This window comes from Ceratotherium simum, chromosome 34, assembly GCF_057802395.1.
Source record: "Ceratotherium simum simum isolate JZ-2026a chromosome 34, ASM5780239v1, whole genome shotgun sequence".
Lineage (NCBI taxonomy): Eukaryota > Metazoa > Chordata > Mammalia > Perissodactyla > Rhinocerotidae > Ceratotherium > Ceratotherium simum.
In genome coordinates this window covers 14854059-14868408 of record NC_141933.1, presented here as the reverse complement: position 1 = coordinate 14868408, position 14350 = coordinate 14854059, and the positions used below count along the sequence as shown (strand labels likewise).

The 14350-nt window shown below is 46.3% G+C and overlaps 1 protein-coding gene across 1 annotated transcript; it reads right to left on the bottom strand.

The window, feature by feature from the left end:
- Positions 1-12445: 12445 nt before the first annotated feature.
- Positions 12446-13812, bottom strand: LOC147912585 (macrophage-expressed gene 1 protein-like). Its single transcript, XM_087423183.1, has 2 exons — positions 12874-13812; positions 12446-12829 (listed from the first exon to the last, which is right to left on the bottom strand). Exons 1-2 carry the CDS (start codon positions 13810-13812, stop codon positions 12446-12448), a joined length of 1323 nt encoding a protein of 440 aa, XP_087279309.1.
- Positions 13813-14350: the final 538 nt, after the last annotated feature.

Genomic DNA, 14350 nt, shown 5'->3' with positions numbered 1-14350 from the left:
CCCCACCTCAACCAAATTCAACAGCAATACATATTGACGCCTACTGTGGGCCAATAGTAAAGATATGGAAATGAATATTAATGATAGTAGCAAACATTTATATGGTGTTCACTCTGTGCATCATTGATCTAATTGCTTTATGTGCATTAATTCATTTACTCCTCAGAAGGACCCTATGAGGTTGGTACAAAGATTCTTATTTTACAACTGAAGAAGCAGAGGCACTGAGAGCTGATAGTTCCCTGCCCTGCAAACACTCATGGCCTCCTGAGAAAGACAACAGGTGCACAACCAACTGTGACAGAAGTCAGGGTGTGGTTAGTGATACCAGTATGTATAACAAAGAGCTGTGGGAGCCTAGAGGAAGGAAGGCTTGGAGAGACCTTGAGGAGCTAGGCTTTGAAAAATGACTGGGATTTTGCCCTCAGGAAAATATAAGGGGGAGGGTATGGGCAAGAACATTTTTTGTTTGTTTGTTTTGTGAGGAAGATCAGCCCTGAGCTAACTAACATCCATGCCAATCCTCCTCTTTTTGCTGAGGAAGACTGGCCCTGAGCTAACATCCGTGCCCGTCTTCCTCCACTTTATATGGGACCTCGCCACAGCATGGCCTGACAAGCAGTGCATCGGTGCGCGCATGGGATCCAAACCCAGGCCGCCAGAAGCAGAGCGCGTGCGCTTAACCGCTACGCCACTGGGCCAGCCCCTGGGCAAGAACATTTTTGAAGTAGAAGCAGCAGCACTTGTCAAGGCTTGGCTGCTGGAAGGCATGTGGCATGTTCAGGAATGTTGACCATTACTAAAGCTCAGGGTTCTCCAGGAGTCACAGTGGGAGGTGAGACTAGAGGCATGAGGTGATGACGCCTTGAAGAGAGAATCCATGAAAGGTTTTCGTTGTTTTTTTTTATGGATTTTATTTATTTATTTATTTATTGGTGAGGAAGATCAGCCCTGAACTAACATCTGTTGCCAAGCCTCCTCTTTTTGCTAAGGAAGATTGGCCCTGGGCTAACATCCATGCCCATCTTCCTCTACTTTATCTGGGACACTGCCACAGCATCGCTTGATAAGTGGTGCATAGGTCTGCACCCGGGATCCGAACCTGCAAACCCCAGGCCACCGAAGCAGAGCCCACGCACTTAACCACTATGCCACCAGGCCGGCCCCCACGAAGGGCTTTTGAAGAGTGATGGCGCTAGCATCTACTTTTTGTTTTAGAAAAATAATTCAGACAGCTATGTAAGAGCTGTATTGGAGGTGAAAGCAGCTTGAGGTAGAGAGATCCATTAAGAAGATGCTGTTATGCTCAAGGGAAGATACATTTCAGTTATTCGTGGAAATGTTAGAGGCACTAGGATACAGGGATGAACACAACATAGTCCCTGATCTTTCAAAATTTGCATTCTATTGGGGTCAGATAATGTAATTTAGAGTGTGATAAGAATTATATAGCAAATCAAAAAGGTATATTATAGAATTACTGAGAGTAGGGGCGATGAAGGCCTTGCTCAAGCAGCTATTTTCCGGTGAAAGCTGAATGACAAGAAGGAGCCAGCAGTAGACCTGAGGGTGAGGTCTTTCTCAGTCAGAGGGAACTGTTAAGTGCAAAGCCCTGAGGCAGGAATGGGCTTCCTGTCTGCAAGGACCTGAAAGAAGGCCAATGTGGCTGAAACCAGGTGAGCAGGGGAACAGTGCCAGTTCCAAGGCCCTCGGCCAAAGACCAGGAGAAACACACCTGTAGTTGAACAGGTGGGTTTATTACTTGTTGCAGCGAGGAGAGAGTGTTGGAAAGAACCTAGGATAGTATTTCGGCTTTGGTTGGGTGATTTGGGGGAGGGCCTAAGGAAGCAGAGGTTTGCTCTGATTGAATGCTGTTCAGACAGTAGGGGCAGTTATCTGACTAGGTATTTTGTGGGTGGCACAGTGACCTTGCTTTTATCTGCGATTAGACAAAATTATGAAGTGGCCTTGTTTTGTTTCATTTATCATGGTCTTAGGGTACCTCTGTGTGAGGTTATTCTTCTACGAGATCATTTAGATTGTGTAGGCTCACTGGCTGTGAGCCTCAGACCAGCTTATAAAATCATAGTCCAGCTGTGAGGGTCAGATTAATTCTGAACATCAGGATCTACCTTTTTTCTCTCTCACTAATAATAAGATTATGTGTGGAAAGGGATCTGGATTTTATTCTGACCTCTGAACACAGACAACGGGTTTACAACCAACTCTGACAGAAGTCAGTGTGTGATTAGTATTTCCACATGGATAACAAAGAGCAGCTCTTCCAAGATAAAAATAATCAAGATATCCAATTATAGAATTGTCCCTGCTTTCTGACAGCGCCCACTCCAGAGCAAAACTATGCTTCACTGAATCCTTCCCAAAACTAACCCAAGTCCAAATCCGTCCTAACACTTCCCTACTGAGGTGCCCCCAAGTCCCCTACACTGTGCTGTCTCTCTCATTGCACTAAGTTAATAAACCCAACTTTGTCTGACTATAGGCGTTGCCCTGGTGGTCTTTGGATAAAGGGTATCAACAGTACAAAGAGAAACCATTGGAAATTTTTAAGCAGTAAAGTGACATGATAGGGTTTACATTTTTAAAATGAACACTCAAGCTGCTATGCACAGATGGTTTTATGGGGGCAGGACTGGAAGCAAAAAATCCATATGATGGAGAACCTGAATTAAAAGTGACAGTGGGGACAGAGAAAAGAAAAGAGCTCTGAAAATCATGACTGAGGATTTGGCATGGGAAGTTGGGAAGAAGGATTGTGAGTTATAGAAAGAAGGAAGAACCAAAAAGCACCCCCTCCCAACTAGGGTGGTGAATAAATTAGGCAAGAAACACGGAAGGGGAACAGATATTGGGGGTAGCATAGGAGATTGCAAGTCTGGTTTTTAAATATGCTGAGTTGAATGTGGAGCATAGGAAACGTGGAGGAAAGAGTGGGGAGGTGAGTGACTGGGAATGAAGCTGGGTAGGAAGGTTGGAGCTCAACATAAGGGCCTTGAACACCATGCTGAGGAATTCAGATACGTTCTATAAGCAATGAGCCATTCAAGGTTTTAGATCAATGACCCTGTTAAAGTCAGCATACAAGAGACAACAACAAGAAGGAAGGAAAGGAAAAAATAAAGAAAAATCACCAAGGTCAGGTCAGGTCTTCTGCCTTAGCCCTAAAGGGAACTCAAAGGATCCCCTTGTGCAAGTTAAAGTGTGGAGCCCCCTCTGGTTCTGATGGTCATCAGAGCTTTAGTAGACTCAAGGCGTATCAGGAAATCACCCCACTCTGCATCTCCCATCTTGGGCACATTTATGTCTCCCAAGAAGAGTTTCATTTTATTCATTTTATTCTATCTGTGCCCCGACCTCCTTCCCCACATGACTAACTCCTGTTCTTGCTTCAAGATTCAGACCACATGTCACTTTCTGTGTGAAAACATCCCTGATCAACACACCTATATCATTGTCCTCTCCTCTTCGCTGTGACTAGCACCTTCTACATCATCTACCATCACTATTGCTCTAGCACTGATTACCATTACTACCACTGCTACCAACGATAATATTAATATTGAGCTCTGACACTGAACTGGATGCTTCTCATATAGTGGCTCATTTAATCCTCATAACAACCCATTGCACTTGACGGTATTATCATTTCCACTTTACAGATGTGAGAACTGAAGCTCAGAAAGGTTAAATGACTCACCCAAAGTTGCAAAGCTGGTAGTTGGCAGAGCTGAGATTCCAATTGAGGTATTTGGGTGTACAAGGCATACTTTTCTTTATATAACTATTCTATGACTTAGCACATTGCATATTAACTGTTTGTGTGTATGCCTCTCTCCTGCTAGAGTGTGGGCTCCTTGAAGGCAGGGGCTATGTCTTCCCCGGCATATGTAGATGCTCACCAAATGTAACCCGAATGGGGGGGGGGGGCAGAGAGAGACAGCAATGAAGGCAATGGAAGGTAGTATGTCATGGAAGAATGATCACCGTTTTAGACCAATGTTTCCCAACCTTTTTCACAGAAATGATAATGTTCATATGGCACACTGGGATAAACTGGAAGGGATCTAGACTCTAGGAGGAAGCTGCTCTAGGCTGGAAGGAACTGGACTATGGTAGGGATGGTATGTCTGGCAGCCTCAGTCCCCACTTGGTTACTGTGGTGTTGAAGGGATCAATATATCTTGGCTCCCATTGGACAATCTGTGCTTTACATGAAGGGTTCACAAACTATTTCTTAAAGGGCCAGATTGTAAATATTTTAGCTACAAGTTGCAACTACTCAACTCTGCCACAGTAGCATGGAAGCAGTTATAGACAATAGTAAACAAATGAGTGTGGCTGCATTCCAATAAAAATTTATTTACAAAAACTGGTGCCCAGGCTGTGGCCCATGTTTGCTGACCTCAGCTTTATATGAATATTATGCTTCAGAGCTTTGGTTCCTTCTCCTTTCAACCCAGTTTTTAATTTTGATGAAGTTGTAGGGGAAGAAAACTTTGCTCCTACTCATCTTAGGTTTTCAGCTGGGACTCTGAGCAAAAGAACAGAGTAGAACAAAGACAGAATAGAATAGAACAGAATAGAATAAAACAAAAAGAGATTAACAAGAGAAAAACAGTTTATTAAAGCATGCAGCGCACATCACGAGGGAGAAACCTGAACCATAAGTAACTCAAACTGGCGGCACAAAATTCCAGCTTATATAGTATCTTCAACAAAGAATACATTTGTAGAGAAATGACAGGACAAAGGAAAGCCAAGGCTTTCCAAGGGCGGCAAAGTGTGGGAAGGTAAACATATGGAAGGAAACTAATGGAGTAAGGTTTGTCTGCAGTTTCCTCTGGTGCTATCTCTGGACTAATTCTTATCTGTCTTCAGTAAAAGTAGAATTTACAGAAGTTCCCTCTTATCTGCAGTGGATATGTCCCAAGACCCCCAGTGGATGTCTGAAACTGTGAATAGTAGCAAACCCTATATATACTATGTTTTTTTCCTATACATACATACTTATGATAAAGTTTAATTTACAAATCAGGCAGAATAAGAGATTAAAAACAATAAATAATAGTAACAACAATAAATAATAATAAAACAAACTAAAATAACAATAAAATAGAACAATTATAACAAAATATTGTAATAAAAGTTACCATAGAGCTTAACAACCAATATACAATTTTTTCCTTTCCTTATTAAGTGGAGAACTTTCACCTTTTCACTTAAAGGAAGCACTTTACTGCTTCTCTTTGGCATATCTGAATTGCAAGCTTCACCATTCTTGAGCTTTTGGGGGCCATTATTAAGGAAAATAAGAATTACTTGAACCCAAGCCCTGTGAAACTGGGACAATCGGTCTCATAATCCAAACGTCTACCAAGTGACTAACGGGGGGTAGCATATACTGAGTGGATACAGCGGACAGAGGGATGATTCACATCCCAGGCAAGATGGAGCCAGAAGGCACAAGATTTCATCACGCTATTCAGAACGGCTCAGAATTTAAAACTTACTAATTGTTTATTTCTGGAATTTCTCATTTAATATTTTCTGACAGTAGGTAACTGAAACCGCAGAAAGTGAAACTGTGGATAAGAGAGGACTACTATATATCCTGACTTTAAGCAGAAAAGGGGTAGCATTTTTGTGTTCGCTGCGTCTTAATTGCTTTTAACTCAAAATAATTTTTATGTCAAAGAGCATATTTTGGGGTGATGTATTCTGATTTTCTTCAAAGTCCAATTTATTAATTTGTTCTTTTATGGACTGTACTTTTGGTGTCATATCTAAAAATCTTTGTCTAACTCAAGGTTACAAAGATTTTTTTTTCCTATATTTTCTCCATCAATGTTTTTTATCTTCAGCACTTAGTAAAGGGTCATCTTTCTCAGGAGCCCCTTAGGAATGAATGAATGAATGATTTAAATACCTTAACTTCCTTACCTCCTACTCTCCCCACCCTGGGCTCCTCAAACCATGAAGATCAGCAGAGATTCCTTGAACCCCAGTCTGATTTTTGAGCTCCCAACCTTGCTGATTTGTTTGCCTATAACTTAGTGATTCCCAACCTTTTGATGCTGCAACACATTTTTTTCACAACATACACACACATCACTTTTATTTGCACCTCCAATCTGCTTTAACAAAAATTACTCCCTAGCATAGTTTTAAAATTAAATTTAAAATTAGTTTTCATTGGGGGCCAGCTCAGTGGCACAAGCGGTTAAGTGTGTGCACTTCGCTGTGGCAGCCCGGGGTTCGCCGGTTCGGATCCCAGGCATGCACCGACGCACTGCTTGGCAAGCCATGCTGTGGCGGCGTCCCATGTAAGGTGGAGGAAGATGGGCACTGATGTTAGCCCAGGGCCAGTCTTCCTCAACAAAAAAAAAAAAAAAAAGAGGAGGATTGGAAGATGTTAGCACAGGGCTGATCTCACAAAAAAAAAAAAAAATTAGTTTTCATTGTCAAATTTTCAGGAACTCCTTGAGATAACAGGAGATTATCTGGTTTACAAAAGTCCCTCTTTATGATGCAAAGAGAACAATCACTACACAGGATGGATTTGGGCCCAGCTTAAGGCTAGAGATAGTGAGATTGGCCTGAGATAAGGAGTAGGCTTGGGAGGTGGGGCTCAGAGGTTTGTCAGGTCCTCCCTCACAAGACTTCCCCAGAACTGCTCAGTTCTGTATCCATTTCTCTTTACTTTTTAAAAAGAATATATGGTGTAACATTTTTTTTTTTTTTTTTTTTTTTTGCTGAGGAAGATTCACTCTGAGCTCACATCTGTGCCGATCTTCCCCTATTTTGTTGGTGGGTCGCTGTGACAGCATGGCCACTGATGAGTGGTGTAGGTCCATGCTCGGGAACCGAACTCAGGCTGCCAAAGTGGAGCGTGCCGAACTTAACCACTAGGTCATGGGGCCAGCCCCTACACAGTGTTTTATGTGAAAACATATCTTATAACATAAAAATTTGAAAAATGAGTTCATCAAGGGGAATTAAGGGCAGAAAAGTTGGAACTAGATTGAGTCCAGCAACAAAAATGTTGTAGAAGGGGCCAAACTTTGGTTCTAAGCTTTCTAGAAGTCAAAAGAAGGAGAAAGATCTCTCTGTTTTACATGACTTACAGTGTTCACAAGATAGCAACAACCCAGTTGTCCCAGAGAAGCCTGTTACAGAAGGACACACGGTATAATGTCCAAGGAAGAACTCCTGACAGTCCAGGAATCTACATTCTATCATCAGCTGGGATGGAATTTCAGCAGCCTCTCCCTGTTACTCAGAGTTCTAAAAGGAACCGTGGAGACTGGGCGGTTACACTATGCTACCACCTCCCCCTCCCATCCTTTTTATTTTTATTTTTGTCTACTTGTCTAGAATATTTTGAGACTGTGAAAACAGAGTTTTATTCATCTTTGTATTTATTTGAGCACTTACAATGGGCAAAACAAGGCTTAAAACTGGTTTATGGACGAAATAACAATACATTTAAGAATACAAAAGGGGCAGGTAACCTAAAAGGATTTGATAGCTGGATCTTATCACCTGTGGCCTCACACAATCTCTTCTGTTTTCTTTCATTCAGCAAACCTCTAGAGCGTCTGTATGTGTTGCGCCTGAAGCTGGGCTCTGGAAATAACCAGGATGAACACCACACCATCCCTCCCTCCATTCAAAGAGCTCATGTCAAGTTGGGTAAAGAACTCATGCAAAGTGACATGCTCCTAGTAATATGCTGCTAAAGAGGTTAAGAAGAGTAAGAGATGAATTTTTCCTAGGAGATTGAAGGAGTGTGTGAGGGCAGGAGAGGGGACAAGTAGAAATGTCTGCTCGGGGGAGGTGACATTTGAACCCAGTCTTGACTGATGAGTAAGATTTCATCAGGCGAAGGCACTGTCTGGAATTGACATAACGTGGGGATCAGTGTGTGCAAACAGTGGGTATGTTATGGGGAGAGGCTAGCTGGAGATCAGGGGGGCAAGGTGGGTCAGGGCCCAATGGCAAACAGTTGCCTATAAAAGTGGAGGGACACATGTGCTGGGTAATATGTCCTATATAACTATTAATAGCACTTCCCTTCAGTTTCAACAAGAGTCCAGATTTGGACGATCAATTAGATGGCCACCCTACTTAGAGGGTGGTCTATCCTGCTCCTCTTCTTTTTTATCCCATGCCAATACCTTCCATTATGCCCCGATACCCACCCCATCACCCATCTCAGTGGGAGAGCTCAGTTTTCGGAACGTGGGGGCTATTCCAGGAGATGAATTGAGACCATCAGAAAGGGGCGTTCAGGGCCGGCCCGGTGGCTTAGCGGTTAAGTTCACGTGCTCCGCTACTGGCGGCCTGGGTTCGGATCCCGGGCGCACACCGATGCACTGCTTCTCCAGCCATGCTGAGGCCGCGTCCCACATACAGCAACTAGAAGGATGTGCAACTGTGACGTACAGCTATCTACTGGGGGGCTTTGGGGAAAAAAAAAAAGAAGGAGGATTGGCAATAGATGTTAGCTCAGAGCCAGTCTTCCTCAGCAAAAAACAAAGAGGAGGATTAGCTCGGATGTTAACTCAGGGCTGATCTCCCTCACAAAAAAAAAAAAAAAAAAAGAAAGGGGCGTTCAGTTGCTGTTGAAAGGATGCTCCCAGGCCAGCAGAAATGAACAAATCTGAAAATGTGCTTGGCTGAGACCAGGAGTCCCATCCCATCCCATCCCATCCCATCCCATCCCAGAAGCCTTAACAGCACCTCCCCCCCCATTCGAATTTGTGTCCCTCATTCATTTTCCCATAATATTTTGTTTGAAACTCTATGACATTTTCACAATGAGTAATTTATATTTGTGAGTGTCTGACCCACTCAGCTGTGAGCCCTGATCATATATCTTTGTATACCCTGTACTCTGCTGATTGTCTCCACACATCACTGTCAGAATTATCCCCCATCATGAGAGGTCAGCATGACAGGCCAGACCTTGTACTAAGGGATTTCCTTGCACTATCTCATTTAATCCTTGTAACAATTTGTGACATCAGTCTTATGATTATCTTCATTTTATAGATAAGATTAGTCCTCAGAGAGGTGAGATAATTTGCCGATGATCACAGAGCTAGTAGGCAGCTGTGCTGGGACTTGAGACCAGGTCTGCTGACTCTGGGGTCCCACTCTTTTTTTTTTTTTTAATTTATTTATTTATTTTTGGTGAGGAAGGTTGTCCCTGAGCTAATATCTGTTGCCAATCTTCCTCTTTTTGCTTGAGGAAGATTGTCGCTGAGCTAACATCTGTGCCAATCTTCCTCTATTTTGTATGTGGGACACCGCCACAGCATTACTTGATGACTGGTGTAGGTCCATGGACAGGATCCAAACCCACGAATCCCAGGCTGCTGAAGCAGAGAGCGCAAACTTAACCACTACACCACTGGGCCAGCCCCTGGGGGCCCACTCTTAAAGCAGTGGCAAATTGGACCCCATAGTGTTAGCATCACAAAGTTCAAATTTAGAAAGGCCAGGCTGTTCCAATGTGCTTTGCATCCATTAGTTCATTTAATCTTCTCAACTAAGTGAGAAATTTACCACGCTAACTCCATTTTATTGAGGACCAAACGGAGGCACCAGGAATTACCAGAGGCCAATATCTGACCCAGACCAAGCCCATAGCTTTACTTCTGTGCTCAGCTGCAGTTTCCTGAAAAAGCTACTTAACTTCTCTGAGCCTCAGTTTCCTCTCTGGTAAAATAGGGATATTCCCAGTGCCTAACTAAAATCAGTTTTCAAAGAATTAAATGAAATAATCTTTGCAAAGGGCAAATGCTAAATACTCAGTAGGTACTAGCCATTATTATTCTTAATATTTGAGTCATGTGACTTTGGGCAAGTCACTTAACTTCTCTGAGCCTCAGTTTCCTCATCCATAACATGAGAATTACTTATCTACCTTTGGTTTTGTGAAGATGAAGTGAGATGCTATTATAAAGGTATATTTTCATATAGATAAAGTCTCTATAAATGGTAGTGACCACAAGTCCAGAGAATGCTCAGGAGAGCCACCAGTTGGTCAGTCCTTAGCTGACACTCAGCTCCAATGTGCCCACATCAGACCAGCGGGAGAAATAATGTCAAACGTCCCAGCATTATTTGGATTTCGATTACCTCTTCCTCTCAAGACTCAGAGTTTGCACCAATACTTTCTCACTAGTATCTTGATATATTCCAATTTGTAGTAGAGTAAATGAAACATTAAGAATTAATATGACTCATTTAGGTCACCCAGGTCAGGGATGTGGGGTCTTGTCAACCTGTGAGGCCACACTTCCCGACTACCAGCACCTAGGGTCTCTCCATGTGCCTTCAGAATTGGCTCTAAAAGTTCACACAGCAAGAGGCCCATTTGGACTAGGTCATCATGCCCTGTGGTACCAATTTTAGGGTTTAATGGGACACCCTCAGTTTGTTCTTATGACAACCAGAGACCCACACTCTAGGGTTAAATTGCCATGAGACCTACATTCCAAGAACGTTATAAAACTGAAGCTCGTTCCAAAGAGATTTCTGTCTTGGGTTAGAGAATGGCAATTTACTCTGGCGTACTTGAGCTAACAGGACCTCCAAACAAAGTCTCCTCCGTAGGGATGATTGAGGGTGAGATAGAAGGGTGGGGACTCATATAAGTTTTCCAAAGCTAAGCTTCATGGAATGTCCATCGAAAACATGGCTTTCAAATGTTTTGACTGTGATCACAGTCTGAAATATATTTTACATTGTGACCCAGTATATTGATACATATACATTAATTTAAACTACACAAAACTGCCATTTTTTTGGTGAGTCAAAAATGATTGGATGTGGGCAATTTTATACTATCAACTTTATATATACATATAAATGAAACAAAATTTCACAAAACAATTCCTATATTTATTTCATGCAATGCACTATATTTTATTTTCTATATCATTAAAAAAATGCTGATCACAACCTAACTCATTTCATGATCCACAAATAGGTCAGGCCCTATTCAAAAAAAACTCTTAGACCAAGCACCACAGAGAATTTTTCGGTCTTTGGGTACAAGGCAATGATTCCAGGAAAACAGATCGATATTGTGAATTTTATAACAATTACAAATAAAAAAGTCCAACTTCAAAGCTATGATATATGTCCTGGGGTCAATGCCAATCCTATTTTTCCTGTTGCCTCCTCTCTGCCAAAAACCACCAGGAATACACCTGTTTTTGAACAAAGTTGGGTTTATTGGCTCCTTGCAACAAGGGAGGTAGCCCACCTGAGAATACAACCTGGAGAACACTTCTCTGCATGAGGGTGTTAGAGAAGGGCATTGAACTTGGGTTAGGTGACTTTGGAAGAGGATTTGAGGAAGCACAGTTTAGTTCTACACTGGTACCTTCAGAAAGTGGGACCAATTCTGTGGTTGGGTATCTTACTTTTTATCTAGGCAGCAGAAGGAACAGAACGAGCTAAAGCTTAAATTAGTAATGATGCAGCAGTCCTGTTTGGTTATTTTTAAGGTTTGGACCGAATTCTTGTCATTGTCCATTCAGACTGAGCAGGGCTCTGCAGTGGTTTCAGTGGCCCCATAGTGTCCCTGTTCCTTTCTGAGGATGCCCCCTTGCAGTCTCTTGTAGCCCCCTTTCTTGCAGCACCTGAAGCCATAGCTTATCTCCAGAGCAACAACTACCACAGCCACTGTGGTGCCCACCCAGCTGCCAGCAATGGCCCCGATGCTGGGCTCTGAGCCAGCCTGGCTCAACGGCTTGACTGGCAGGGACAAGTCATTGATGTTGGCCTACTGCCAGCAGTCAGAGCCTTGTAGTCTCACGCAGACCCACTGACCACTAGAGTCAACCAAGACTGAGAGACTGTGGTCGCTGCTGCTGTTGAGCAAGGGGGGCTGAAGAAGAAATGGGGGCATTCGGATAGCTGCTTGTGCTGGTCTAAGACAGCCCCAGCCCTGAGGCAGTAGAGGATTTAGCAGCCATCGTTGAGGTAAGCCTGGTGTTGGCTGTACCCTACTGGGCACTTCATGGGGTGGTCAGTGGGGCTGTCCTGGTGAAACATCTCTTGCGGGAGCCCGGGGCTCTGGCCCTTCACAAGGCCCACCAAGGGGTTTCCCACCTGGCAGCTGAAGAAACCTCCAAAGGGGACTGACTGCCCGGGCTGCACCCAGCTCTAAGTCACTGCTGACACACACCTTGAGATCACCAAAGAGCGTCAGCAGGTAGAAGTAGGAGGGGCAGGCCTGGGCCTTGGTGAATGGGTTTGAGTTGCCAGGGCTACAGAGGCCTCCAAAGAGGAAGCCTGCAGTGCCAGGCAGGGAGGCCTGCGAGGGTATGCACCAGGAGGCAGCCAGGCACACCACGCTGCGCTGCACGTGGGTGGTGCACATGGTCTGGCAGCATTGGAAGAAGAGTCAGCACTTACGACATTGCTGCTGGCACCTGGGACGGGGCTCGCTCCATGTCTTGAGCTTGCTGTGCAGGGCGCTGGCCATGTAGTTGGCTGGGCAAGAAGCGTAGCCGGTGAGCGAGTGCGGGAGGCGATAGGCCTGGCAGAGGTGCTCGGCGTCCTGCCTGGACACGGCCTCGCACTCCCGGAAGACGCCCGCGAAGCTGAAGTTGGCGCGGCCGCCTCCGCAGGAGCCGTCCTCCACGGTGGCCTGGGGGTTGAAGGCGGGCGCCGCGCGCCTCAGGCAGCCCGGGAGCGCGTTGACCGCGTAGTAGCGGTGGATGGTGCGGCGCACGGTGGCCGCCACGCGGCGCACGGCGGGCGCTGGGAGCTCAGGCAGCGCCTCGGGCTGGAGCAGCGCGGGCAGGGGTAGGCCCGACCTGCCAAGGCCACCAGCCGGTTGCCAATGCCCTCCTGCCACTTCTGCAGCGTGATACCGGGGTAGAAGGGCACGCTGCCGTGGCTGCGCATCTTGGAGGCCACCGTGTTCCGCATACAGTCCTGGAAAAGCTGGCTCTGCGCCTGCCAGGAGGCCGCGTCCCTAGCGTTGCCCACGTGGAAAAACACGGCCGAGGCGGCGGACGTGACACTGCTCCCCTCTCGGGCCTGACTGTCCAGCAGCTCCCGCCTCACCTGGGCTTCCTGCACCAAGGTAGCCCTGGCCTCCACGTTGGTGAAGATGTGCGCGCCATACTTAAGCACCAGCATCTCTGCCAGGTACTCAGCCTCTCGGGTTTGGTTGTTCTCCAGGTGGTCGCTGAGGGTCAGCAGATGCTGCCGAAAGGCGGGCTGGAAGTCGGGGGTCTCTGCGGCCCTCACAGAGTAGATGCTATGGCGGACCTGCACCCTGGCCGTGACCGTCTGGTACTCTAGGTTGTACTTCTTGACGTTCTGGCAGTCGACGGAGAACTTACCGTTGAGGCTGGGGAGGAAGGAGAGCTCCGCGTTGATGGAGGCCGCCCAGGTGTCTGTGTAGCTGAGCCACTCGTCGATGAGCTCCGCGCGGGTCTCCACGACGGTCTCCCGCGGTGGCACCACGTGCACGTGGTCTGGGATGAGGTACTCGCCGTCCTCCGTGGTGAGGCACTCTGAGTAGTCAACGCCGCAGCACCAGCCCCAGCTCCACGTTGTGCAGGTGTCCCAGCCGCCTCCCGGCAGCGCCCCCAGCACCGACACGTTCGAAGTCCGCTTGCAGCCTTTGAAGCCGGGCGCCCCCTCATCCCCCATGCCGTCGCGCCCAGCAGGGAGCAGGATCAGCAGTGGCGCAAGGCACAGGGCCATGGCTGGAGGAGAGTTGCGCCTTGGCAGACTGCTGCCCCTCAACTCCTGCATGGCTCGGGGTCGCGGAGGAGAAGTCCTTGGCCTGGGAGTTGAAATACGCCCAGCAGCAGGGCAGTGACTCAGCCCTACTGGAGCCCCTCCCCAGCGAGCAGTCCCCTCCCAGGCTCCTCTTCTGAAGTCTTCAGAGGAAAGAATAGCAAGCACACCCCTTATCAGAAGCACCAAGGGGAGTGAAACCAACAGATTCCAGGCTTTGGACTGGGCCAGGGAGGGATGAACTAGGTGAAGAGCCAGCTGCCGAGGGCCCTCTGAATTCAGCTCTATGAAGAAACGCCAGCCTCATTCACTGAGCACCTAGTGTTTCAGCCTCTCACTGGCTCCTGGCCACAGGATGCAGGCAGGGTCCTGCTATTGCAAGTGTCAGGCTCAGACTGGGTGTGGAAGTGGCCCAGGGACGCAGCCTGGAAAACTGGGCCTCTCCCCAGTTGACCAGCCAGCCCGAGAGGTCACATTCTCTAGGCTGATTTCCTTGTGGACCTTTAGCAGATATTCCAGACAGGAGCCACTTTCCAGACTGGGGAAGACTCAA

Excerpts from the sequence above, each read along its gene's own strand:
- LOC147912585 (XM_087423183.1), bottom strand. The coding sequence starts at position 13,812 with ATGCAGGAGTTGAGGGGCAGCAGTCTGCCAAGGCGCAACTCTCCTCCA. Across the intron at positions 12,830-12,873 it reads AGGGCATTGGCAACCGGCTG|CCCGAGGCGCTGCCTGAGCT; the intron begins GTGGCCTTGGCA and ends GCGCTGCTCCAG.